We start from the raw sequence: 24,146 nt of genomic DNA on the forward strand, positions 1-24,146 counted from the left end.
GCTTGCAAGTTCTGGTTCTGCCTGGCTTGCCCGCTCTCCAAACCCTTGGAAGCATCCCATAGTGGAGGCCCTCCGACTGGCTCCCAGGGGCACGGCGGCCGGCCGGGTGGGGACTGGGGCTGCTGCTACCTGTGCGTAGTTGATGAAGAACAGCTGGGCGTAGCTGAGTTCCAGTCCTGGCAGCTGCCAGTCCTTGCCGCCTTCTGCCATCCACTTTAGGTAAGCCTGCAGGTGCCAGACAGGAGCTGGGCCCAGGCCTGCCCTCGCTCCCGGGCCCGTAGGGACTCTGGAGTCCCGGCGCCAAGGCCTACTACTCCTGGTGGAGGTCCTGCTTCTGCTGCTTATGGCCCTTTGAGGACCCCCAGGGACGGTCACTTCTTCCTTAATGGCCTCGAGGTCATCTCAGGTCTGCTGGCTGGGCTCGGGCAGACGGCCACGCAGGACCCACCCGGAAGGAGCTCCCGAGGCCCAGGGCCTGGGGCTGCATGGGTAGGGGTGCTGCCGCAGCCGGTGGGTATGTGGGGAGTGTCACTGTCTCACATGGAGATGGACAGCGGCTCCCCAGAGGTCAAAGGCTCCTCTAAGGTCGGGGCGACAAGTGGGCAGAACAGCCAGGTGCCTGCCTGCCTGCGGCCAGACCCGCTCCCCCGGGGCCCCGCTGCCTCCCAGGACCGATGGCTTGGGCGGGGCACCGTCTCTGCCTCACGGAGGCACCGGTCCTTGAGGGCCCAGCTCGGACCCACCTTGTATGCCTGCCGCACCCCTCCGTTGTCGGCGATGTTTTCCCCGAGTGTACTGAAGCCGTTCACCTGTGCACAGTACCCGGGAAGGCAGAGGGTGGTGGCCGGAGCCGCCTCGCCCTCCCTCGGGGCCCAGGGCTGGGGTGCGGGCCCCAGGGGCTGGCGGCGCGGCCGGGGCTCGCTCACGTTTTGGTTGTCCGCCAGATCCCAGGAGTAGTTCCCGTATTGGCGCACCATGCACTCCGACTGCTTCCGGAAGTGCTGGGCCGAGAAGTTGGTCCACCAGTCCAGCATGTTGCCGTTCTTGTCGAAGTTCCGGCCTGGGTGGGCACAGGTGGGCTGCCCACGCGGCCGTCCCTGCCCGGGGCCAGCCTCCCCACACGTGCTCCGGGGAGCCCCGGTAGCTAGAGCGCGCGTGCGAGCAGGGAGCGGGCCCCGGAAGGACACTGGCCTGCTAGAAAGGTCAGCACGATGTCACCGGGCTGCTTGGGCCTGGGAGGGGGGCTTTGGGAGTCTCCCGTGCCACCCCCCAGGTCAGGGCCTGGGCTGTCTGGTCTCAGGGTTTAAGATCTTTGCTGGGGTGTCCAAACTGTCTGGACCCCAGGTAAGGGGAGCATGTGGTCCTGCGGGGGACAAGAGGCTGCCCTCAGAAGGTCAAGTGGTCAAGTCCGGTGGGAAAGCCTTGTTGGGCTGCAGCGGGAGCCTGTGTGCACAGTCACAGGCCACTAGATCCAGGCAGGTGTCCCCAGCCCATGGTGTGGGGCAGGAACATCGGGTCAGTACATCTCTAGGCTGGGGGATGCTGGCTGTCCAAGAATGACACCGGTCAGGCTCCAGGGCAGGACCTGCGGCTTCGAGCTACCCGGGTGATGGTGTCCCTGTCTCCATGTCACAGGCCCAGGGAGGGCCAGTGAGTGAGGTGGGTGCAGGGTCAGGCCCTTGTGCCCTCTCCTCCATGGCTCTGCCTAGAGCAAGAGGCCCAACTGGGACCTGCCATTCAAGACCTGTCCTGCCAGCACAGCTCCCCTGAGGACCTGGCAAGTCCTTCCCATGCCCTGGGCTTCAGTGTCCCCATCTGAATCCTAAAGGGCTTGACTGGATGGCCCAAGGGCCCTGTCCCTCAGTCCCCTCCCAGGACTGCGGCTCGGTGCAGAGGGGAGGAGTCATGGGTGTGTGACTTGGCGCGTTGCTCTGAGCACCCCACGCAGCTTCCCTACCATTGTCGTCAAAGCCGTGAGTGATCTCGTGCCCAATCACCATCCCAATGCCCCCGAAGTTCAGGGCCTGGGGCTGCTCCTTGCTGAAGAAAGGGGGCTGCAGAATCCCAGCGGGGAACACTGCTCGGGGACAGGGGGGTAGCCCTGAGCGCGCGCACCCCCATGGGCCAGCTCGGGGCTGCCCCCCTGGGGCTCCTGCCTCAGGACCCTGTGGCCCAGGAGGCGGGGCTCCAAACAGGCCCACGTTCCAGACAAGAAAGTCAGGGCCCGGAGCCAAGGGGCCAGTGTACAGCAGGTCCAGACTCTTCCCACGGTTCTCGGCTGCCTTTGGGGCGGCGTGCGCAGCCCCCTCTCAGAACCCCCCCACCGCTCACAGACAAAGGAGAGGAACAAGCTGGGGTGATGGGTGCAGTTCCTACGGTGGGGAGAGGTTCTCTCCTTCCGGGCACGGGCTGGAGGGTCCCCCCAGAAGGAGGGGCTGGGTCGGTCAGAGGGCATGAACCTACCTATCTGGTTTCGGTTTGGGGAGTAGAACGCGTTAACCACGGCCGCCCCGATGATCCAGCTGTGAGGAACAGGCGGTCTCCTGGAGCCCGTGTCTCCGAGCCCTCCCTCCAGCCCCCCTGCTGGCTTCAGCCTCACTTTGGGCCCGTGTCACAGTGGCTGTGCCATGAGACCAGCGTCGCCCACAGCCAGGGTGAGGTCTGGGCAGTCCACAGATCCAAATCCTCCCCGAGCCCCAAAGCAAAGGCACAGTGGGCTCTGAGTCGGACCCAGCACCAGCCCCCCCCGCCCTGAGCTGGTCCCATCCTCAGCCCACCGGCTCCCGCGTGCCGTCCCCACTCACAGGTTCTGGTCCACTTTCTCCCTCAGCTTCTTGAGGCTCCGCTGGGCTCCAGCCTTGAGGTTCTGAAGACCATTTTCAAAGTACTGGTCCTCAGAGAAGTTCAGCTATGGGAGAGGGGCGGTCACGGCTGGGGGTGAGGGAGGGGCCAAGAGCGGCTGGGGACAGGCCGTGGGGCTGGCCCGGTAGTCCCCTGCAAGGCCAGTGGGCTCTGGGTTCGGGTGGGGGAGGGGGCCTTTGGTGGCTTGGGTCTCCCCGTCTGACTCCCGAGCGGCCCACCCAGGGAGGGGGCCGGGTTAGTGCCGGCACCGCCTGCGGGGGCCCTGGAGGCTCCTGGTTCGCAGGACTGGGTCAGGGGCCCATCCGGGTGGGGTGAGGGGACGGGGAGGCTCTGGAGGCCCCTGGGCCGTGGGCGGGGCGCACATTGGAGTACTCGTCGTCGAGATGCTTGTTCCCCTCCTCCAGGATGTAGTCTGGGTATCCGATCTGCTCCCGGATGTGCATGGCCTGGGGAGGACATGGGGCCAGTCTGTGCCCGCCCCACCACAGGGACCATGGCTCTGCCCCTCGCTGCACTGCCCTGTGGGCAAGGGGCTCAGGGACGTGGTCCTCTATGCCAGCTGTGGGGAGGTTTAATGGGGACAGATGTGGACCAGCTCAGCGCCAGGCAGAAGGTCTGCCTGACAGCCAGCCAGGGTGTGACGGGGTGAGGGCTGGGCAGAGGGGCTCAGCTTCCCTTTGTCACACTGGCCCAGAGGGGCTTCTGCTCCGAGGCCATGGCCACCCACCCGTGTTCCCGGGATGCTGCAGGGGGTCTCCCACAGTTGGCTTCGGGTCCCGCCTCTGCCCACAGCCTCTTTCTGGGCAAGCCACACCTAGCCTTGGTGTCTTCATCTGTGAAGCGGGTGTGACGATGGTCACCCTGGGAGCCCATGCTGGGGCTGCCCTCTCCTGGCGGGAAGTCCTTGGGGCTCCAGCCACCCGCCCACCTTCTCCTGGGCCTTCTTCTTGGACGCCTCGTCCATCCAGCCCAGCTCGTCCAGGGTCTCCACAAACACGGCCCGCACCTTGTTGATGAGCTCTCTGACCTGGGGGGAGTGCATGGCCCTTGTCCTGCACAACCAGCTTTGGGGTCTCTGCAGGAGTCGGGTCCAGAGCCCCGTCCCTGCTGTGATGTTGGGTGGGGATGAGGGATGATCCCCATGGGGCAGGGGTCATGGCTGTCAGTATTTCACCTGGGTGGGCCTGGGACCTGCCCACCCCTGGACTCTGAGCCTGTAGGATCCATTCCTTTTCCCCGACAGGCCTATAAAGTTGGGGGTAGGGCCTCTGGCCTCCCCATGGGAGGGGCACCGGGCACATGTGAGCTCCTAAGATCCCTGAGCACACACGGGCATCTGGGGGGCCCTTGGGCTGCCCACCCCGGGAGCCAGGAGTCACCACGTGGGGCTGGGACACCCCCCGCCCCCCGCCACAGCGGGCCAGCGTCCCTGCGGGGAGAAGCACTTGGACCCGGGCCATGGACCATGGACAGGGACGGAGCACCCACCGCGTCCTTGCTGTCTCCGGGGAAGGCCTCCCTGACGTAGAGGGAGCCCACGGCGCTCTCCATGTTGCTGTTGACGTAGCTGACACACTCCCGCCAGCGCACCTCCTCCACTGTCGTGCCGTACAGCGCCTGCGGCGGCCGGTCATGGTCACGCTCACTCACTGCTGCCTTTACCAGCACCTGCTTCCCTGTCCTCAGCCTCGGGGAGCCCAGGAGCCAGTGGGGGGCACGGAGGAACTCGGAGCTCCCTCTGAGGGTAACCACAGGTGTGGGCAGGACCGAGCACGCAGTTTTCGGGGGAGGCTCCCGGCCCAGGCGCTGGGTTGTGCCTTTACCCTGGGGCAGTGGTAGGGCCCGACTCAGCCCCCAGTGCCTCCTCGCCCCCTGTTCTTGCCACCCTGGCCTGGCTGTCTGGCCAGATTCTGACCACAAGGACTCCAGCCCCACCCGAAAGCACAGGCTCGTGTTGATGCTGGAGGCCCTGGGGGCCCGATCCAGCTCAGCTGCAAGCCCCCCAGCTCTGCGGCCCCCAGTTTTCCCATCACCAGAGAGGAGATGCTTGGTTAGTCATGTCTCCAACCCAGCATGACAAGCAGGGGTCCAGACTTGCCCCCAACTGCTCTGCCGTGTTTTCCTGATGCGCTGGAGGACTTCTGCCCGTCCCATTCTCTAGCAAAGAACCAGAGTCCCCCTGACTCCCTTGCCCCCCTCCCCCATTTGTACCTCAACTGTCTGCCGTAGGCCCCTCTGTCTGCTGCTGATGTCCTGGTCCAACCTGTCACCCCATCTGGATGATGGCACCTGTCTCCACTCTGATTCCATGCCCCCTTGGATCATTGTCCCAGAAGAGCCACCGAGACCACAGGGCTTCCCAGTGGGTCCCCTGCTCTGCCCTGACTATACCTTACTCCACCTCCAGAGCAGCCAGAATGACCATGCCAGCAGGACACCAGCTTGTGGGTGCCACTCTTACCGCCTCGGCAACTTTCAGGGCGTGGGGAACCCCTGCATCAGTCCCGTGATTGCTGGCCCCATCTCTCTCCCTGACCTCATCGTCCTTTCCCTCACGTGGCCCCGCAGTATTCCCTGCCTTGGGGATCTGCCCCCGTCACTCTCTTCTCAAGGTCTCCAGCGTCACCTTCACGGAGAGGCTCTCCCTGTCCTGTCCCTTCTCCTGCTGTTCTACTTTTGCTTTTGAAGGAGCGGACTTCTAGTTTGTCGACGGCCCCCAGAGGGCAGGTACCTCGTTAGGCTCTTTCATGGCTCTGACCCCAGGGGGGACGTTGGTGTTTGGCCCACAGCGGGCACTCCGTACCGTAAACCGAGCGAGCCAGTGGCAGGGCGGGGCAGGAGCTGCCTCTGCGGGGTCTCACCTTGCGGTAGTTGGCCCGCGCCTCCTTGAATCGCTGGCTCAGGCTGCTGATGCGGTCCAGCACCAGACGCCAGACCAGGTAGTTCTGCACGGTCCTGAGGGCGGGGGGCAGAGCGTGGGTATGGAACAGGGACGTGCTATGTGCCCAGAGAGATTACTGGTCTTATGGGCTCTTGGTCGACAGGTTCTGCGCCAAGCAGAGAGCTCGCCGCAAGCAGGGTGGTGGGGACAGCCTCGAGGACAAGCCCCAGATCCTGCCTATCTGCTCCCGGGCGCTGGAGACACCTCGAGGAGGGTTCGCATCTCTCTCTAAGGCTCTGTCAGCCACTAACATTGACCCGCTCCTGTCCCTCACTCCCTGAGTAAATGCCCCCGGGAGTCCTCTCCTGTCAGGAGAAGCTGCAGGGGCGGGGCAGGGGCGGGGACAGAGGCGGGGATGCTGAAGCCTCTGGGCCCTTCCCTGGGTCCTCACCTGGCTGAGTAGAGGTTGATGATGTCTTCAAGGTTCTGGAGGTAGGGGATGCCGTAGACCACCACTTCTTCATCTGGTAGCAGCTTGATTTTGACAGAGGACAGCACAGATTGAATGAAGAGCGTCCAGTTAAACCCCTGCGGAAGGCGGGCAGAGAAGAGGGAGAGACAGAGAGGTAGACATAGCTCCTGGGCATCCAGAAAATCCAGCTCCCACCAAAGAATATTCAGAGAACAAGAGAGAAGGCACAGATGATCAGAATCAGGGGAAGGGTGGGTGACGTAAGCACAGCGCCTACAGACTGTGACAAGAGGTTATGCCGACGTATTTAACAACTTCAGTGTGGTGGGAAAATTCCTGAAAAAAGCCCACAACTTAGCGAAATGACCAAAGAGTAGCCGATACAGTCTTATATGTAATAAATGGATCTTTAATTTGAAATACTCCCATGTAGACATTTCCATACTCATCCGGCTCTTCCAGTGGATGCTATCTGACATTTAAAGGAGACATACTGCCACTCCTCCCAGAACTTCCCAGAAGAGAGAAGGGAAGAGAAAACTCTTCTCTGTTGGAATGAGGAAGCCAAGAGTAACTGAGTACTAGAATAAGGATATCACAAAAAGAAGGTAACAGGCTGTCTCACTTACGATCATAGATACAAAAGCCGTAAGGAAAATCTTAGGAATTAGGACTTATTTGTACCTACATGAAATGGAGAATACATCACAGTCAAATTCCATTTAATCGAGCGCTTCAAGTTTGGTGTCATATTTGAAAATCGAATCCTGTAACTCACTCTGATGATGACATAAAGCAGGAAAATCCCACCCTAATTTTGATGGATGCAGAAAGGAAGATATTTGTTAAAAGTCACATCAGTTCAGGATAGAAACTCTTAGTGGACTAGAAGCAGAAGGTAAGTTCGCTAATCTAAGGAAGGGGATCTGCGTGCGACAGCAGTGACACAGAAACAAACGTGTCCGCGGCCAACAGGAAGATGGCGGACTGGGGCACGTTCTTCTCTTAGGAAGGAAACAGGATGCGCACCATCACTATCACTGTCACAACTCGTGAGTGCACTGAGTAAAGCCACCGTGTGTACGGTCAGAATCTCTGTATGCCAACGACAAAAAATACGAAGATATGTTACAAAACGAGGCCCTTCATTACAGTATAAAAAACCCAAAAGGCTAAGAGTAAATCTGACGAGAGATGTGTAAGGCATCTTACGAGGACATTCCATACACCGCTGTTGGGGACAGCAACTCTGCACGCAGGGGGAAAGTTTGGCGCTGTCTGCTGAAGATGGACGGACGTGTGTTCTGCGACCTGGCCATCTCATTCCTAGGTGGACACCTGACAGCAGTGCGCGCATGTGCGCCCCAAAAGACATGCACTAGAATGAGCATGGCCACTTTACTCAGAAGAGCGCAGAATGGGATCTGACCCAGAGGTCTAAAAAGAGTACAGCAGGGGCGTAATTGCGCCTTCCCAGAATGGATCACACAGCAGCCAGGATGAGGGAAACTTGCCTGACGCCCAGTGACATGGGGTATAAGGACGGTGAGGCTCACCTATAAAACGCAGGGTGAGAGAGGCCCTGTGCAAATGAGCCAACTTGCCTGGTTCTGATGTTGCTTCTTGTGGTGGGAGAAGTTTTGATGGTGGCTGCTTCGGGGTAGGGCAGGGGCAAGGCCAAGAGGAGGGGTGTCTGTGGTGGTTCTGATCTGAGTAAGGCCTGTGTGCACATGCTCACGGGAGGCAAGTCTAAGCATTATAAGTGCATCGTGCACCAGACGCCCCAAGGCCTGGCTCCCAGAACATCCCCGGGGCTGCTCCCATGCCATCTCCATGGCATGGCACCTGCGGGCCATCGGAGTTCTCTTTCTTCACTCCCCACATTTAGCACAGTTGCAAACCCTGTTTGGGGGTCCACCTTCGATATGGCTCCAGCAGCCCCCCTCTCGCCGTGTCTGCGAACAGTTGGCCCAGTGGCCCCCATTTCCTGCCCGGGCCATGCCGCAGGCTGGTCCTCGGTGTGAGTCAAGTTGGTGCCTCAGACCCCTCTCCCACAGCATCAAGGCCAGTGCCCTGGAAGTCTGGCCTGGTGCAACCTGTCACCTCCTGGGCCTCATCTGCCCTACAGCGGCCTTGCGGCTCCCGCCTCAGGACCTTGGTCTTTGCTGCCCCTTGTTTGGGCTGCATGTCCCAGACGGTCCCTCCTCCAAGACTACTCAGCTGCCTGTTGTGGCCCCTCCTGGCTGCCGTCGTCCCACCCTCTCCTGCTTTCTGACACTTGCCAGTCCTGCTCTTTCTCGCTCCCGGCCTGCACGGCAGCGCGGGTGCAAGGTGGGGGGGTTGCCTGCACGCTTCCTGGATGTGGCCGGTGCCAGGGCAGGGCCTGGCTCCCCAAAGTGCCCGCTGGGGGGTGGGCCAGTCATTGGGCTGTCTTGAGGGGGTGGCCATAGCAGGTCCTCACTGGGAGCCCGTGCCAAGGAAGAGGGCAACATCTGGGGACCATGGAACCTTCCGGAACACCAAGAGCCATGAGCCCCGGGCAGGAGTCCCCTGAGTTTTCCAGTTCTGTTCTGTGGCTCTAAACATGGCATTTTCTGGTCAGGAGTTAGGCACTTCGGTTTCTATCCCTGCCCCCATTCCCCGTCGTCTCTGCCCTCTGACTTTGGCTCCATCCCTGCTCAGGCCCTCTGCCGTCTGACTTCCCTCTGTCCTCGCCCACCCTCTCCACCCTTTGACTCGGCCTCCGCCGTAAGGTCGGCGATGCCTAGCCTCTCACTTCTGCCGCTCCTGAGGGGGACCGCTGGACAAGCTGGGGGCTCAGGGTGGCCGGCCAGCAGGGTCTGGGGTTGGGTGCGGTGTTCCCCTCTCTCTGGCTCGTCCCAGCCCCCGGCCCCCGCACGTAAGCCTGGCCAGCAGGGAAGGAGGGCTTGAGGGTGTGGCGGCGTGGGGCAGCCTTCAGTCTGGGGTGGGCGGGTCGGTGGGGCACCGAGACCCCTGGGTGGGCGTCTCCCTGGCTTGGGTTAATCAGCAACGCTCCCAGGCTCGTTTCCTGCTCAGCAAAGTGGGGTCATTGCTGCCGTCATCTCATAGATGGGGGCCCTGTGGCCCTGGACAGCCCAGCTGCCACCTGCTGTCCCAGTGTGAGCACGCCCCTGGCGTGTGCGCCCGCGGGATCCTTCTGAGGCTTAGCGGATTGGGGGGGCATGGGGGGAGCATGGGGGGCATGGGGGGCATGGGGGGCGGGAACGCACCTTCAGGCCAAACTTGTTCTGGAGGTCCTCCAGGCTCATGCGGTGGTACAGGGTGGTGACGTCATGCCTCTCCTCCTGGGGGGCTGTGGCCTGCACGGTGGGGGGGGCAGGCGGTCACGCTGGGGCGGGGTAGCTGGGCCCATCCCCCCCACCCAGCCCGACGCCAGGCCGCGGCCTCACGTTCGCCAGCTGCGTCTCCAGCTCCAGCACCCGCGCCATGTCCTCGTGCACCAGGTAGCTGTTCTCCGGGAGGTTCAGGTCTGCCCGCAGCATCGAGGCCACCGACACCATGAACTGCAGGTAGGCCTCCCGCACCTGCGCCAGAGGACCTGAACGGAGCCCCGCGGCCGCGCTGCCTTGGCCCCCGAGGGGCTCTCTGTGGGGTGGGGGTGGGCGTAGGACAGGAAGCAGGCCCCCGGGAGGCTCGCGGGGCCAAGCTCGGCTGGCAGTGATGGCAGGACCCATGAGCCCCGGGATAGGGGTCTCCGGACTGTCCGCCCCCCGCAAGCCCCAGCCCCTGCCCCGTCCCCCAGGCCGGGCCTCCACTGCTGCTCACGCTCCCAGAATTGGCTGAACGGGAGCTGGAGGCCCGTGGGAGTGGACCTTCTCCCCGCACCTGCACGGTCGCCTGCACACGGAGCCCAGCCCTGCCTGCTCGGAGCGCCCTCCGGCTCCACCTCTGTCCACCCCTGCCAGCCCGGCGACCTCGGGCCCCTGGGCTCCCGCAGGACCAGAGACTTATTCTGTCTGGCTTCGTGGCTGTGTGTAAGGTGCTGGGCACACAACAAGTGCTTAATGAAGGTCTGGGGCTGGCCCAGGGCTGTTGGCTGGGCTGCCCTCTCTAGGTTCAGCCCCAGGGTCACAAAGTGGGTACTGAGGATGGACGCCCCTCCTGGACCTGCTTTCTCGGGACCCCATCCTGGGAGGGGCTTCCCTGATCCCACAGAGGAGCCACGGGGCATGTCCTCCGGCAGAAGGCCAGTGTAGCTGTCTTGTCCAGTCTGTGCTGCCCGGCACAAGGCGGTCTGGATGCCCTGCCCCTGCTCAGCCGCCTGGTCTGGTTCTCTCAGCTCCACTGCCCCACCCCAGGGCTCGTCTCTCAGCCACGCTCAGCTTTTCTCCTGGCTGGGCCCATCCTTCCCAGCCTAGCTCATAGGCTCCCTCCACCAGGAAGCCCACCGTACCGCTTCCCCACCGTGGGTCATTTTGCAACTTCCGCCTGTCACAGGCTGCTGCCTGGCTCTTCCTTCTACCCTCTTTGGCTCTTCGTCTCCCTCCTCCCCTAATGCAGGAGCTGAGCGCCTAAGGGCAGGCCTGGGCTGGGGTAGCTGGTGTTCAGATCTCAGCGGGCTCTCGCAGCAGATCCGCAGTGCGGCCGCAGCCCTGCACTGTGCGACAGGCACGTGGGGTGTGACCCGCGGGGTTATGGGCCAAGCTGAGCTTGTCCCCACATATGGCAGGGCATGTCTGGGGACTGTCTCTGTGATGACGCCGTAGGTCGCGCTTAGCTTGTGCACAGGCCTCAGAGCCCCCTGCAGGCGCTCACAGGGGCTGTGGGTGGCGAGGGTCAAGGGGTCACGAGGGGAAGCCCGACCACGGTGGGCCCTGAAGTGATGGGTGGGAGGGCAGAGGGGCCTGCAGGAAAGAGCCGGGGGAGCCGGGAGTCAGCCTGACTCACCTTCCGGTTGCTGCCCTCGTTGAAATAGTACTCTCGGGACGGCATGCCCAAGGTGGGCTGGTCTATCTGGAGGCACAGAGGGGGTGAAGCTGGGCGAGGAGCCGGGGTCCCTCCACAGCCTGGCTGAGGAGGACAGCAGGTCCCTCCGCTCCCCCTGAACTGGGCCCGGTGGAAACGTGGGGTCCTCCAGGACGGGGTCATGCTGGTGTGTGTGTGGGCCCTGAGGTCCCAGCCCTGCCTCTTGGGGGATGGGTGGAGGGCGGCAGGGGCTGGACGGCAAGGTGGGCCCAGAGGTGGCCCCATGACACCCTTGCCCTCCTGGAGCACTGTGGCCCAGCTGTGGCCCATGGGGGCTTTCTGAGGTCAGCCTTCCAGCCCTGGTGCCAGAGCCCCAGACAGATGGCCCCAAGAAATGGCTTGGTACACAGGCCAGCTTCCCTGACCAGGGCCCGAGCAGGACATGGACGGTAGCGGGGCTCGGGAGTACCCCTGGAGCTCACCCGCTCCCCAGAGCCAGCCCCGGCAGGCTCCCCACGGCCCTGAGCACGCCCCAGCCAGGCACGAGGGCCCCGGCCTGCCCCGGCCCCCCGCGCGGCTCGTACGTAGATGATGTGCCGGCTGGAGTTCTGGTCGTCGTTCCAGATGAAGAGGTCGATGAGGACGCGTCTGTTGAACTGTGCGTTCATCAGCGCCAGCTGCTGCTCCAGCTCCCACCTGGGGCCTGGGGAGTCAGCACCTCGGGCTGGATCCTGGCTGGGCTCCTGGGGTCCCAGCCAGGCCCTTGTCGGACTCCGGGTCCCGGATCCCGTCGGGACCAGCCTCCTAAGCTCCTGCCTGGCTTGTGGTGGCAAGGACGCTGTGGCACCAGGGGACGGAGGAACTCAAGGGACCCGCTTCCCTCAACAGGGCCCAGAGAATAGCTGGGCCCCGGTGCGGGGAGGGGAGGGCTCCTGAGGGGTCGGGCAGGGGCCCCACTGGCAGCCGGGGCATGCTGGCCCGCAGGAGCCTGGAGGGGCTCAGCTATGAGCAGCCCCGGACAGAGTCGCCTGGTCCTGGCCTTACCTATGCTCTCATTCCACCTCTCCATGGTCACCGGCCAGCCGCCCATCAGGTCCAGGGTGTTCAGCAGGGGCTGTGAGTCTCGTTTCTCTATGATGCCTGAGAGGCGAGGAGGGGTCACTCACCCAAACGCGCAGCGGGGGTGCGCCTTCTCATGGGCCCGTGGGGACACCGCCTGCCTGGCACCACGCCCAGTCCCTGTCAGACGGTGCAGCGTCGGACACAGGGGGCCTGATGGACACAGCTGCGACTGGCGCCCGGGGCTCGGTGAGAGCAGGCGGGCAGGCAGGATGAGGGTCATGGGTGGACAAGCCAGCCTGGGGGAGGCCCTGAGGCCCGGGAATGCTCCGAGAGGTGCCCCGTGGGCAGCCCTGGGCACTGTGGCCTGGCTGGGGGCCCCTGGGGTGTCCCAGCAGCGCGGCCCATGGAACACAGGCTGTGAACAAGTTCTCCGGGGCAGCGAGGGTTTGGCTGGGAGCTTGGGAACTTCCATCACACAGGAGATGGAGGTGGGGACACACGCAGGGGCCTCGGGGCGGGTCAGGTGATGTCTCCTCTCCCTGACCCGCCTTCGGCAGCAGTCCTGTAGGCTAGCTTAGCCAGAGGCCCCCACCCCAACTTCCCATTCTAGTAATTTTCTGTCCACAGACCCCTCCCTGCCCCTGGGCTAGAAATCCCCACGCTGTTTCCCCGGGTAAAATCCCACCGTGGTGGGCCCTGCGCCCATCTGGAGGGCCCCAAATAAAGTCCTCCTCACCGTCCTTCACAAGTGTCGTGCTAATTCTTTACCAGTGAGCGTGTGCACGCATGCAACCATGTGAATGAATGCACACGTGCACACACCCCCACACGCACACACACCCACGTGAATGAATGCACATGCACACATGTCCACATGCACACACACTCACACACATGTTCACAAGCACGCACACACACAGACACATCCATGTGCATGCACCCCCGTGCGTGCACACACACATCCGTGTGCACGCGTGTGCACCTTCCCCGGGGCTTCTAGGTGGGCCCCTCACTGTTTTCTCCCTACCTGGGTGGTGTGGCCCCAGGCTGGGGTCAGGGTGTAGACAGGGTCACAGGCAGTTGGTAGCAAGGCCATGTCCTCAGGGGAGCTTGGACCCAGTGGTCGATGGGGGGCACAGCCCCTCTGGCATGACTCCTGAGTGGCATGCCCCCCTCCATGCTGTGCTACAGGGGTTGTGGGTCCCGGAGCACCTCCCCTACCCTGCAACCCCTCTGTCCCCCACTCACTCTCGTTCATGCAGGAGCGGTACAGCATCTTGGCCTTCTGCACAGCTGGCCTGTCCTTGGTGGTGGAATTCTCCAGCACTCCTGTGGGCAGAGGAGGAAGATGGATGGAGGCCTGAGGCGGCTGCAGGGAGAGCCAGGTCAAAGGTCGCAGTGCCCCCCTCCCCCCATTCAGTGACAGGTGGTCCCTCTGTCCCTGCAGGCCTTTATCCAGGGAGATTTCTTCTCCCCTGTGCCTGCAGGACCAAGGCAGGCCCAGCAGCTGGTCCCGCTGGCCCCATGGCCACCCTAGAGTGGGGCAGATGCCCAGCCTCACCCCAGCTCCACGCCCAAGGTCGCAGCTGCTCTCACCTTTGAGGATGACCTCCAGCTCGTCTCGAAGGATGTCAAAGACGCTGTATCGGGAGTTGGTCTCGGGGATCACGTGACGCCGCAGCCAGCCTCCGCACGCGTACTGGTAGAAGTCGTCACAGGGCTCCCTGGACGGGTCCATGTTCTGGAGGATCCTGGCGGCTACTCATGGAGACGGTGGGGAGGGAGGGGGGCACCTGGTTACGGGTGGCTGGTGGACTGTTGGGTAATTGATCCTGGCTCTGTGCCCCCGGGGAGTGTCCGTCGCCCTCTCTGAGCCTCCGTGAGTTTGGAAGCAGGAATTCAAGTTCTAGGCGACGACTTATTAATCACATGACTTGGGACCCTGGGACTTTTCTGCTCCTCATATCCACATTTGCAAACCTGGGACACCCGCAGTCTGGGCGCCCAGGAGGTGCTCTGCTGGGGGCCCTGGTCCTGGATCCCCCTCACTCACCGGTGTGTCGGGTGGGGGAGGGGGCTCTTACCCACCACTCGGGGTTGTCTGTGGTTAGAGGAGACGGCTTGGCCTCTAGCAGCCCGAGTGTGCGGGGTAGGTGGGGTCTGGGGCTCCCGGTGGCAGGCTCTCAGTGGAGGCGGCCAGGCTGGACTCCCCCCATGGCTCCCCGAATCTGGGACCCTCCCTCGCCTTCTGTCCCTCTGGAGCCTGGCAGGAAGCACCAGCTTGAGTGCCTCTCCATGCCCCCAACGTGTCAGAAAAATCTCATATCTGAGTTTTCATTGCTGTTTCTTCTGGCCATTTTCACTCTTTTCAGTCTGCAAATAGCAGCGTATGGACTCCAATTTGACAACAAATTTGTGGGAGGAAACTCGTATGTTCATGTGACCTTTCTTTCTGTAACCACAAGAAGACCCAGCCCAGCACGACCTCCCACCCCATCACGGGGGCCTCGGAGGGGGGCAGGCGGCTTCTGGGGGGTGCAGGGATGGGAAGTGGGAGTACCCCTCTTTTCCTAGCCCACTGCAGGGGCCCCACCAGCAAGCAGGACCAGGGTCCACCTGCCAGCCCCTGTGCCACATCTGGAGGTGGCTCCCCTGGGCCTTTGAGGGGCCTGTGCCAGCATCATGGGAAGCCCACGACCCCGGGCAAGGCTGTGGAAGGTGGGAGGAAGGGGGCTCACCTGCTATCACACAACCAGGGCTGGTGCAGATTTCGCCCATCTCCTTGGGCCGTTGGATGGCTGTGGGCAGGACGCGTTGTGAGCAAGAGGGGAGGCAGAGCAGGACGGGGCGAGGCGGGGTCAGTCTGCTGGGGCGGGCAGGACCAGGCTTCAGACCACCCCTAGCCCCCAGGGTCAGTCCAACCTACGACCCTGAGTCCTCCCAGGTGGCCCAGGACAGGGCCTAGTGTGAGGTGAGCCTCATGCCGGCGTCAGTCCTGCTGGGAACTGGGAGCTTCTTGACACCTTCTGCCTCCACTGACCCCAAAGCTTCTCTGGATCCCCAGGACTGCAGATGGCCCTTCTGCCCTCCTGTCTCTCTGCCAGCCATCTCTCGCCCCTGTCACCTCCTCCAGGCAGCCTGCCCGTGCTGCTCGTCTCTGCACATTGTGGCCCCCTGACACCCCCTATGTGGGGCTAGCTGGTTGTATAAAGGGGCACCTGTGCAGTCTCAGGGATGACACCCCAAGCCTGGGGGTAACTCATGCTGGTTTCCTGGAGCCCAGGGAACGCCTTGCATCCAGCTCATGGCTGTGCCCCTGTCTTGTCCCATCTTTCTATGGGGCTCTGGGGGCCCTGGGACTCTAACTCCTCAGCTGCACACCTTGGACTGCGGAGCGGCCCAGCCCACAGGAGGCCCAGTTTCCAGCCCACCTGCTGGGGCCGTGTTTTGATAGGGAAGGCAAAGCTACCTCGGGGTTTTCGTTTTACAATGGTCTTCTCTTCCTTTGAGAAGCAAAGCCGGCTAGGAAAGAGTGTCAGCTGCTTCCCTAGGGAAAAACACAGCACTCAGCTCTGGCCTCCAGCCCCACCACGGGGTACCTTGGGGCTTGCTGGGGGTGGGCCTGGCATCTTGCTGCAGGGCTGGGGTCCAGGGTGCTCTGATTGCTGCCTGCCTCCTTGTAGCCTGGCCTGGTCACCAGGGTCACCCAGCAGAACATATGTGGGGGAGGGGGCCCTGCTGGCTTGCCCACCCCATTGCTCTCCAGAGCCAACCCACCCAGCCCGCCCCCACCCTTATCTGCTGGGGGCCAGAGGGTTCCTGAGGCAGGACCTCCTTCCCCTCTGACTTTCTCTTCTATCTCGGGGCCACGGGCCACACTGTGCAAGGTGGACAGTCTTGGAGTCCTATCGAGGCAGGAACAACAGGCTCATTTCCGGGGAAAGGAGGTCACTTTCACTTTCTGACCCATTGGCCACCTTCCCTCCATCCCTCCCCTGCACAGGATCGGGGCATTGCCTGGTCAGCATCAGGATCTTCTGAGTGGTTGTCAATTCTACCTGGAGTGGGGGTGGGGAAGGGGTGAGGGGGAGGGACAGGGGAGAAGCAGGTCTGGGGAGAGGGCATGCCTGGTCCAGCCACCTACTTGGCTTGTGGATGATTTCCTCCACTAGGGAGGCACACGGAGACCTGGTGGGAAGGAAGGAACAGGGCCTCACACAGGTCAGAGACGGCAGAGGGTGCAGGGAGCTGCCCAAATGTTGGGGGACACTCGCCGGGGTCCTGGCCTTCGGAAGGAATGCTTAGGAAACATGGGGTCTGAGCGGGGTGGGCATTTCTCCCCTGCCCGTTGTTACTGCTCTTTCCACGCACCATCGTTCATCTGTCAGTCCCACATTTGTCGATTACCAACCCCAGTGCCAGGCACTGAAGATACAGAGTCCGACCCGGGTCCCGCCTCAGGGAGCCCAGCCCCGCGGACACAGGAGAACAGTGCTGATCGCAACCGGAAACGAAGTGGTCAGTCGGTGCCAAGGCATGGTTGTCCCACAGGTGTTTGTCAGGCTCGTTAACCCAGAGCCCTGGGACAAGAACTAGACCTTGGACCCCAAAGGGCCACCCCTCAGGGACAGTGGAAAGGAAGGACAGTGAACAGGAAGGACAGGACGTCTGAGCTCTGGCCACAGACATGATGAGGAGGAGAAGGGATTTTTGCTTCTGATCAGGATGAGGACAGTTGGAGGAGACTGTGGCTCCCTCCTCAGGGAGGGGAACAAGCTGCGGATGCAAAAACAGGGAGGTTTGCCGACCTGCTGGAGCTCGGTGCGCAGGAAACCCACAGAGCCAAATTTCAGACAGGGAGGTGCACTCCCCAGAGATAGTGGCCTGTGGCAGCCTTCCCCTGGGCAAGGAGCCTGTGAGGGCAGAGGCTGTGAGCTGGCACCAGGGGTGGGGCTCCACACAGCACCCCCACCTGCCAGGTCCTTCTCACAGGACCTTCCCTGAGGGCACAGGTGGGGCAGGAATGCCGAGAGAGATCTCCCCACAAGAGGAAGCAAGCAAATGTGACCCATCATCAGAAAAGCCCTAGATAGTCTGAAGATGTGGACTCGGGTGACCACACGTCAGATAGCAGACAAAACGTTCAGTGCTTATGATAGTTCAGTAAAGGGCCTGGTACAGAAGACGGGAAGTGGATCTGCTCAGATAAATGGAAATGATAAGAAAGAACTGAAATGAAGAATTAGTTTTATAGGCTTCACAACACACTGAACAAGAAAGAATCCGTGTCACCGTGGGTGATCCAGACCACAGCACAAAGGAAAAAGACAAAACAGACAGAGGAAAACATCCCCAAATCCCCAAACGATGCAGCCCTCCCCTGCCAAAAGTCAGTGTGGAAGCTTCTTTCAGAACCAAACAGTCTTATGGCGCGGTCCTGCAATTCCGCTCCTAAGTGTTTCCCCAACTGGTTCAAAAACTTACGTCCATACGAAAACCTGAATGTGAATCTTATAGAATTTTTGTTTGCAATCCCAAAAAACTAGAAGACACCATGATGTCCTTCAATGGAGGAGTGAATGAGTAAACTGCATTACATCCGCACGATGGCATTGTTATTGAGCAATCACAAGAGAGAAACCACCAAGCCACAAAATGATGAATGGATAGATCCTACGTGTGTACTATTAAGTGCAGAGGCCACCCCAAAATGCTGCGTAGTGTGATTCCAAGTAGACGACATTCTGAAAGAGCAAAATTACGGAGGCGATAAACAATGATCGCCAGGCATTTGGCAGGGGTGAGGGGTAGGTGTGGTGGGCAGAGAACGGGGAGCATGAGGGGTATTCCCGGGCAGTGCGCTGCTTTGTGGGGCCACAGGGAGTGGGATAAGGTGTCTGGAGTATCTGCAAAAGCCCACACAACTGCAGCGCAGAGAGAGAAGCTTAATGTACGCAAGTGTGAAAATCACTGAGGAGGTCTCGGGTCCCAGGATGGAACGGAACACAAGAACCAAAGTGCATCCCACGTGTATGCAGTAACTCGGCAGAAAGGGGTGAGGATAGGGTGCTGACCCAAGTCACTTTGGTCCTGAATGGCGCATAAGACCCAAGGCAGGGGAGCTGTCCAGCCATGCTGTATGGTCATTGGTGGACTTGGTCCCTTGGGAATGCCAGGCATGAGCACTAGGATTGAGGGAGTGTGAAGTGGCAGGCAGGTGGCCAGACTCCTCACCACTGCAGCCGGAGGTTGGACCAGTCAGGGCAGGAGGCTGGGATGATGCCCGTGACAATGGGTTAGAAGCCCCTGTGTAGACTGATGTAGACACAGAGGGTTGCACGGAGAAGCGCTACAGATGATGTGTGTACACGTGGGTTAGCGTGCCTGTGCACACACACAGGTCCTCCCACTGTCAGCTGAGAGTGGCTGCCCGCAGTGACCCGGTAGTGATGATCACACCTAGTAACCCGAGTGTGGCTTCTAACACTGTTACCCTGTAAAAGGAACCAGGGATCCTTGGAGAAACGGTAGGCAGAAAGCATACAAGACGAGCCTGGAACATCTCAATGGCTAGAAACCAAGGAAGTGCTCCCCTCCCCTCCGAAATCCCCAAGCCACCGTGATGGGGGTGGGTCAGAACCCCCAGTGCCCAAAGCTGCAACTATCTGCACGACAAAATACACTAGTATTGGATTATAATCCACAGCATAAAATACACGTCCGTGAGTCCATGCCGACACAAATAAATCATTGAATAAATAAAGAAGTGGGGGAAATTGATAGATTTCCCCATACAGAAGAATTCCAAAGAGTGTCCGTAGGTGCCCTGCGTCTAGGGGCGTGGTTCTAACTCCCCACCCCTTGGGAGCCGGCTGCCCCCGCTGGCTTCCTTTCCGAGGAGACAGAATGGAAAGGGGGGACGTGGAGAAACCGAATGAAGGCTTTGTGGTCAGCAACAGTGATCAGTCACCGGAAGTGTGGCCGCCTGACTTCCTGGCTTCCTCCCCAAAACGCCTGACTTCCGGTCTTCCTCCCCAAAACACCTGACTTCCGGGCTTCCTCCCCAAAACACATCACCCCAGTCTAATCATGGAGAAAACCATCAGGCAAATCCCGAGGGACATTCCACAAAATACAAGGCCAGGACCCCTCAAAACTGTCAAGATCATGAACAAGGGAAGTCTGAGGAACCATCATGGCCAGGAGTAGCCTAAGGAGACTTAACAAATGATGTCATGTGCCGTCCTGCAGGATCCTGGGACAGGACCGTGTGAGGGATGAACAGAGGAAATCAGAACAAAGTGTAGCCTTAATTAATTGTCAGATAGCGATGGTAGTTCATTACTTGCAACAATGTATCTCAGTGAGCAGAGCACATGTTAACAGGGGATGCTGGAGTGGTCATACCGCACTGTGCCATCTTTGTAATATTGCCTGAGCCTGAAGCTATTCTAAGAAACTTTTAAATTACTTTTAAAACCACTGGAACACAGAATCTAGGACCTGTGGGACATTATTATTATTATTATTAGGGAGGGAGGGGCAGAGCGAGAGGGAGAGAGAATGTTAAGCAGGATCTACCTGTGTCTACCTGTGCAGGATCTACCTGTGTCTAGATGTACCTGTGTACCACCCAGTACAGACACAGCCTGACACGGGGCTCCCTCTCACGATCCCGAGGTTGTGACCTGAGCTGAGATCAAGGGTCGGATGCCTAACTGACTGAGCCACCCAGACACCCCAATTATTAACTGGGACGCAAAACAGCAAGGCCCTTCTGACACAAAGGCCGAATAGAATTGAAGCTTCCTATGGTGCTAACATGGGATCAGTGGGAAAGATGGCAGAGGAAGCCCCAAGAAGGGTGTCCTCCTCCTTTGTCAGTCCAGATGGGAGCCGCCGTCCCTAATGCCCACTGACACAGAATCCACTCTTCGTTCTCTCTGTTCCCATAACTTCTGTAATACGTGAATTATTTTCACATAGACTCTCTCTGTTAAAAAAAATCTTTTGAAAAAAATATTTTTGACATTTTTTTCTGCAAGTTTTGCTCTTCTGGCCTTGATTTGAATAATTTATGTTCCCTCCGTCTCTTCTTCACGTCTCTCTCTCAAAAAAGAAGGCGGCAGAAATCTCCGACAGGTAGAAAAGAGCCTCCTCCCTGGGGAAGGCGGGCTGGTTGTCATGCGGCTGTGGGTGCGAGAGCACGGCACGGTGTGGCCAAGGAAACCTCAGGGTGAGACACTTAGCTCCAGCAGGCCCAGGCTGGGGGCCTCCCCAGGTGCTCGATGGAAACAAACACACAAGTTCTCTCGAGGGAAGTTTGCCGGCCCGAGAGACAGGGTCCCCACAGAGGCAGCCAGGGTGAGCATGGATTCACACTGACGCCAAGACAAGCTTCCACGAGAGCAAAACAGACATGGAACCGTGATCCCCAAGGATTTTATATTTGGGGACTCTCTGATCCAAAGGTATGGGGCATGATGGCCCCAAATCCAGACCCTGCTCTGCCCCATGCCTTTGCCAGAGGACATCTTCTCCCTCTCTTGCCCTTGGGTTGGCCACACGGCTTGCTTTGGCCACAGAATGAGGTGGCAGTGGTGCTCCTGGACACTATTCCAGTTCTGGGTCTAGACCCCAGGAGGCCTGCGTGCTTCCCGCTGTCCTCTCAGACTTCTGCCACTAGAGGCACCTGCCCAGGCCTGCTTGCTGGTGCTCAGGGCAGGGGGTGGGGTGGGTGTCAGTTCATGTGGAACAGAGTCGCCCGTGAACCCGACCCGGCGCAGCTGACCGCCCCCCCCCGCCCCCGGGGTGTGCAGGCCCGTCCCCACAGACGAGGGCCGTTCTCATCCCTGGGCGCTGGGTGCTTGTGCGGCAGCAATATCTCCCTGACGCAGAAAATATTCCAAGTATATTGAAGAAGTAAAAGAAAACATTGAAAACAAGGTCGTGAGACATTAAAAAGAATAAGTTTGTGAAAGAATAAATTATAAATTCTAGAAACACAGAAGAATGTAGTAGTTGAGGTTAAATTTTTTAAGGATCCTATTTATTTATTTATTTATTTTTCAAATTTTAATTTTGTGCCAGCTTCCTTTTGATATTAACTCATTTTAAATACGTTTTATTTATTTATTTATTTGTTTATTTATTTTAAGCTTTTATTTATTTATTTGACAGACAGAGATCACAAGCAGGCAGAGAGGCAGGCAGAGAGAGAGGAGGAAGGAGGCTCCCCACTGAGCAAAGAGCCCGATGTGGGGCTCGATCCCAGGACCCTGAGATCATGACCTGAGCTGAAACCAGTAGTCGGAGGCTCAACCCACCGAGCCACCCAGTGCCCCCACTGAGATTAAATTAAAAAAAAAAATCCAAAATGGATTTTTCCCCTGACCTGCAGTTTCCTTTGCTGATTGAAACCGGAGTGACAGCTTACCCCTCTGATTACGGCGTTTCGTCTAAACCTTGCCTGCACTGCGGTACAGAAATATTCAGATGTATTTTTGAAGAATTGACATTTTGCAAAAACACAATCAACAGTTTAATTCATACGTGTGAGAAAAGGCAGTGTCCTAAAGTGTATGGGTTCCAAGTTATCGCGGGGTTTTGGGGGAAATTTTCTGCAGATAGAATATGGGGGAAGAGAGGTTTAGGGAGATGGAATGTGCTTCGGAGTGACTGACTCAGAAGGATAAAGTCAGAGATGGAAACTCTCCAGAGACACAGGGGATGGGGCAGGGGATTGAGGACGCACAGAATCAGAATTTGACAATGGGAGAAGAGCGGGAGAGATGCAACATTCAGAAAGATCGTGCGCCACTTCCCACAGTAAACAAGGGGCATCACGGCTGAGATTCAGGGATCGCAGCCTCTCCAGAGCCGAATAAACGCCACGAATTTTCACAGCCGGATGCCTCAACGGTCAGAGTGAATAATACCAAAGACAGAGAGAACCGAGCTCAGAGGGACGGAAAGTTCACCTGATGAAGATTTCCGGACAGAGACAGCGAGTGTCACTACTTGTGCGACAGTAGAAGCTGCTCACTTCTCAGGAATTATTTGGAGAAAAGACCAGAGAGGTTCGGAAAAGAACTCCAAGATTGAGAAATGTCATTTGGATCAGACTCGCGCGGACGGGAGTCAGCAGTGAGCGCTGTTGCTGAGCTATTACTACTTTGCCCTCAAGCCGCGTCCCACAACGAACTAAAAATCTATCTTACGAGCAAGAGGTTGATACTGGAGACGGGTAAAGACAGGCTCGTAATAAGATAATTTGACAGTAAAAGAGGAAACCTCTTGAACAAGGCAGCTACTCATGCCGAGGAAACTGGACCCTGGCAGAGAGCTTAGCTGTGAATAATATTCAGGAGAAAACCGTAAACGATGCCGGTGGCTTTACCCCAAAGCACAGATGCACCGCTGTTGGGCAGGCAGGACCTCGCTGGTGTAGGGAGCTCAATCTGCCTTCCCTTCACGTCAACCACCACCCTGGGAAATGACCAAATGCACCATTTTGCTATGACATCTGATCGCGAACAGCGTGACAGACAGACATTTTTCTAAGTGTTATTGATGTATTAAATCCGGGGCCCTCAAGTAAGCCTCTAACGTATGTACTATGCTATGTTCCATTTTACAGGTAGGGAAACTGAGGCACAGAGGCATGAAGGAAACCTGCCAAGGTCTCACAGGGAGATTTGGGGCAGCCGGCGTGCCTGGGCGTTCACAACCTTATAATGCCTCCTCGCCGTCCCGCGGCGACAGTAAAAGTTTCATAGTCAAGGCTTGGATGGGAAGACACACGAGTCCAGGAGTGGGCAGTATTTTTTCTGTGAAGGGCCAAGTAATCAATATTTTAGGCTTTGTGAGCCACGTAAAGACCCTGTCTCGCCTATGTAACTTAATTATAGCAAGAAAATACCCAAAGACAGTACATGAATAAATGGGCACAGCTGTGTTCTAATAAAACTTTATTTGCCAAATGGGCCGTGGTTTGCGGGCCTCTGTGCTGGACAGTGATTGTCGCTGCCCGTGGGAGCAGGATTCCAGGAGGGGCTCTATCGCCCACTGTAATTTCTATAAAAAGGTTTGATGTTCTGAAAAGGCTTCATCTCTGACTTTTAAAATAACAATTATTTAAACAACAACAAAAAGTCTAAGATAACCCATTAAAGGACAAGGATCGAAAACCTGCGAGCTGGCTCTGGGAGAGCAGAGAACAAACTAGTAGCCGTGTGAGAAGCACGAAAGAACACAACAGAAAAACCAGACTCTGCAGTAATCACAGTGAACGCAGAGAGACTGCTTCAGGGAAGAGACGAGGACCCCAGTCCAGCTATGCACTGTTGCAAGAGACACGGCGAAAGCAGGAGACACACAACGTTCGAAAGAAAAATGGAAGAAAACCGGCTAAGCGAGCGGGCCCAGGCAATCAGGCTTGTACCAGATGAAACAGAATTTGAGGCAAACGGCATCAAGGTAGAAAGGGTCATTATGCCACGCGGGGTCTTGGAAGACACGTGAATTCTAGATTTGTACTCACAACAGTGTAGCCTCAACGTGGGCAAATGGCTACCCAGCAGGGTTCTCCAGCACAAGACTAAACACACAAAAACCCCAAACAGGGAGAAGACCTGGTGTCACGGAGGGACCTGCATCTCTGGCTTCATCTAACCGTCACGGTCAGGCATCCTCCCCCACTCGTGCGGATGCTGGCAGCGGGGACCATGGATTAGTCCTGCAGCAACTCAGCAAATACCGAGGAGTCAGTGCCCCATAAACCACGGTTTCCGACAACAGCGCAGTTAACGCAGAAAGCAATAAATAAAGGGTAACTAGGAAGATCTCCATGCATCTTGATTAAAAAAAATATTTTGAAATAACTCATGAGTCAGTGGAAAAGATCCTCATGGGAGTGAGAAG

The 24,146-nt window shown here is 58.8% G+C and overlaps 1 protein-coding gene across 4 annotated transcripts in view; it reads right to left on the reverse strand.

The window, feature by feature from the left end:
• MMEL1 (membrane metalloendopeptidase like 1) overlaps window positions 1-24,146 on the reverse strand; it is a 28,193-nt gene that overhangs the window by 638 nt on the left and 3,409 nt on the right. For 2 of the 4 annotated variants that reach the window (XM_032863204.1, XM_032863203.1), the window contains exons 3-22: window positions 15,694-15,771; window positions 14,963-15,022; window positions 13,821-13,982; window positions 13,473-13,553; window positions 12,207-12,302; window positions 11,747-11,865; window positions 11,145-11,210; window positions 9,647-9,781; window positions 9,467-9,556; window positions 6,195-6,331; window positions 5,724-5,817; window positions 4,351-4,479; window positions 3,791-3,889; window positions 3,225-3,308; window positions 2,805-2,908; window positions 2,464-2,522; window positions 1,958-2,077; window positions 927-1,060; window positions 744-809; window positions 130-225 (exon numbers count right to left, since the gene is read on the reverse strand). In XM_032863204.1, coding sequence (XP_032719095.1) covers window positions 130-225; window positions 744-809; window positions 927-1,060; window positions 1,958-2,077; window positions 2,464-2,522; window positions 2,805-2,908; window positions 3,225-3,308; window positions 3,791-3,889; window positions 4,351-4,479; window positions 5,724-5,817; window positions 6,195-6,331; window positions 9,467-9,556; window positions 9,647-9,781; window positions 11,145-11,210; window positions 11,747-11,865; window positions 12,207-12,302; window positions 13,473-13,553; window positions 13,821-13,982; window positions 14,963-15,022; window positions 15,694-15,771 — 2,009 coding nt within the window. Of the gene's footprint in view, window positions 1-129; window positions 226-743; window positions 810-926; window positions 1,061-1,957; window positions 2,078-2,463; window positions 2,523-2,804; window positions 2,909-3,224; window positions 3,309-3,790; window positions 3,890-4,350; window positions 4,480-5,723; window positions 5,818-6,194; window positions 6,332-9,466; window positions 9,557-9,646; window positions 9,782-11,144; window positions 11,211-11,746; window positions 11,866-12,206; window positions 12,303-13,472; window positions 13,554-13,820; window positions 13,983-14,312; window positions 14,355-14,962; window positions 15,023-15,693; window positions 15,772-24,146 lie in introns of those variants that run through there. The other 2 variants (XM_032863205.1, XM_032863206.1) reach the window with 2 other exon arrangements.

Source organism: Lontra canadensis, unplaced genomic scaffold (assembly GCF_010015895.1).
Source record: "Lontra canadensis isolate GAN:19392208 unplaced genomic scaffold, GSC_riverotter_1.0 scaffold25, whole genome shotgun sequence".
Classification (NCBI taxonomy): Eukaryota; Metazoa; Chordata; class Mammalia; order Carnivora; family Mustelidae; genus Lontra; species Lontra canadensis.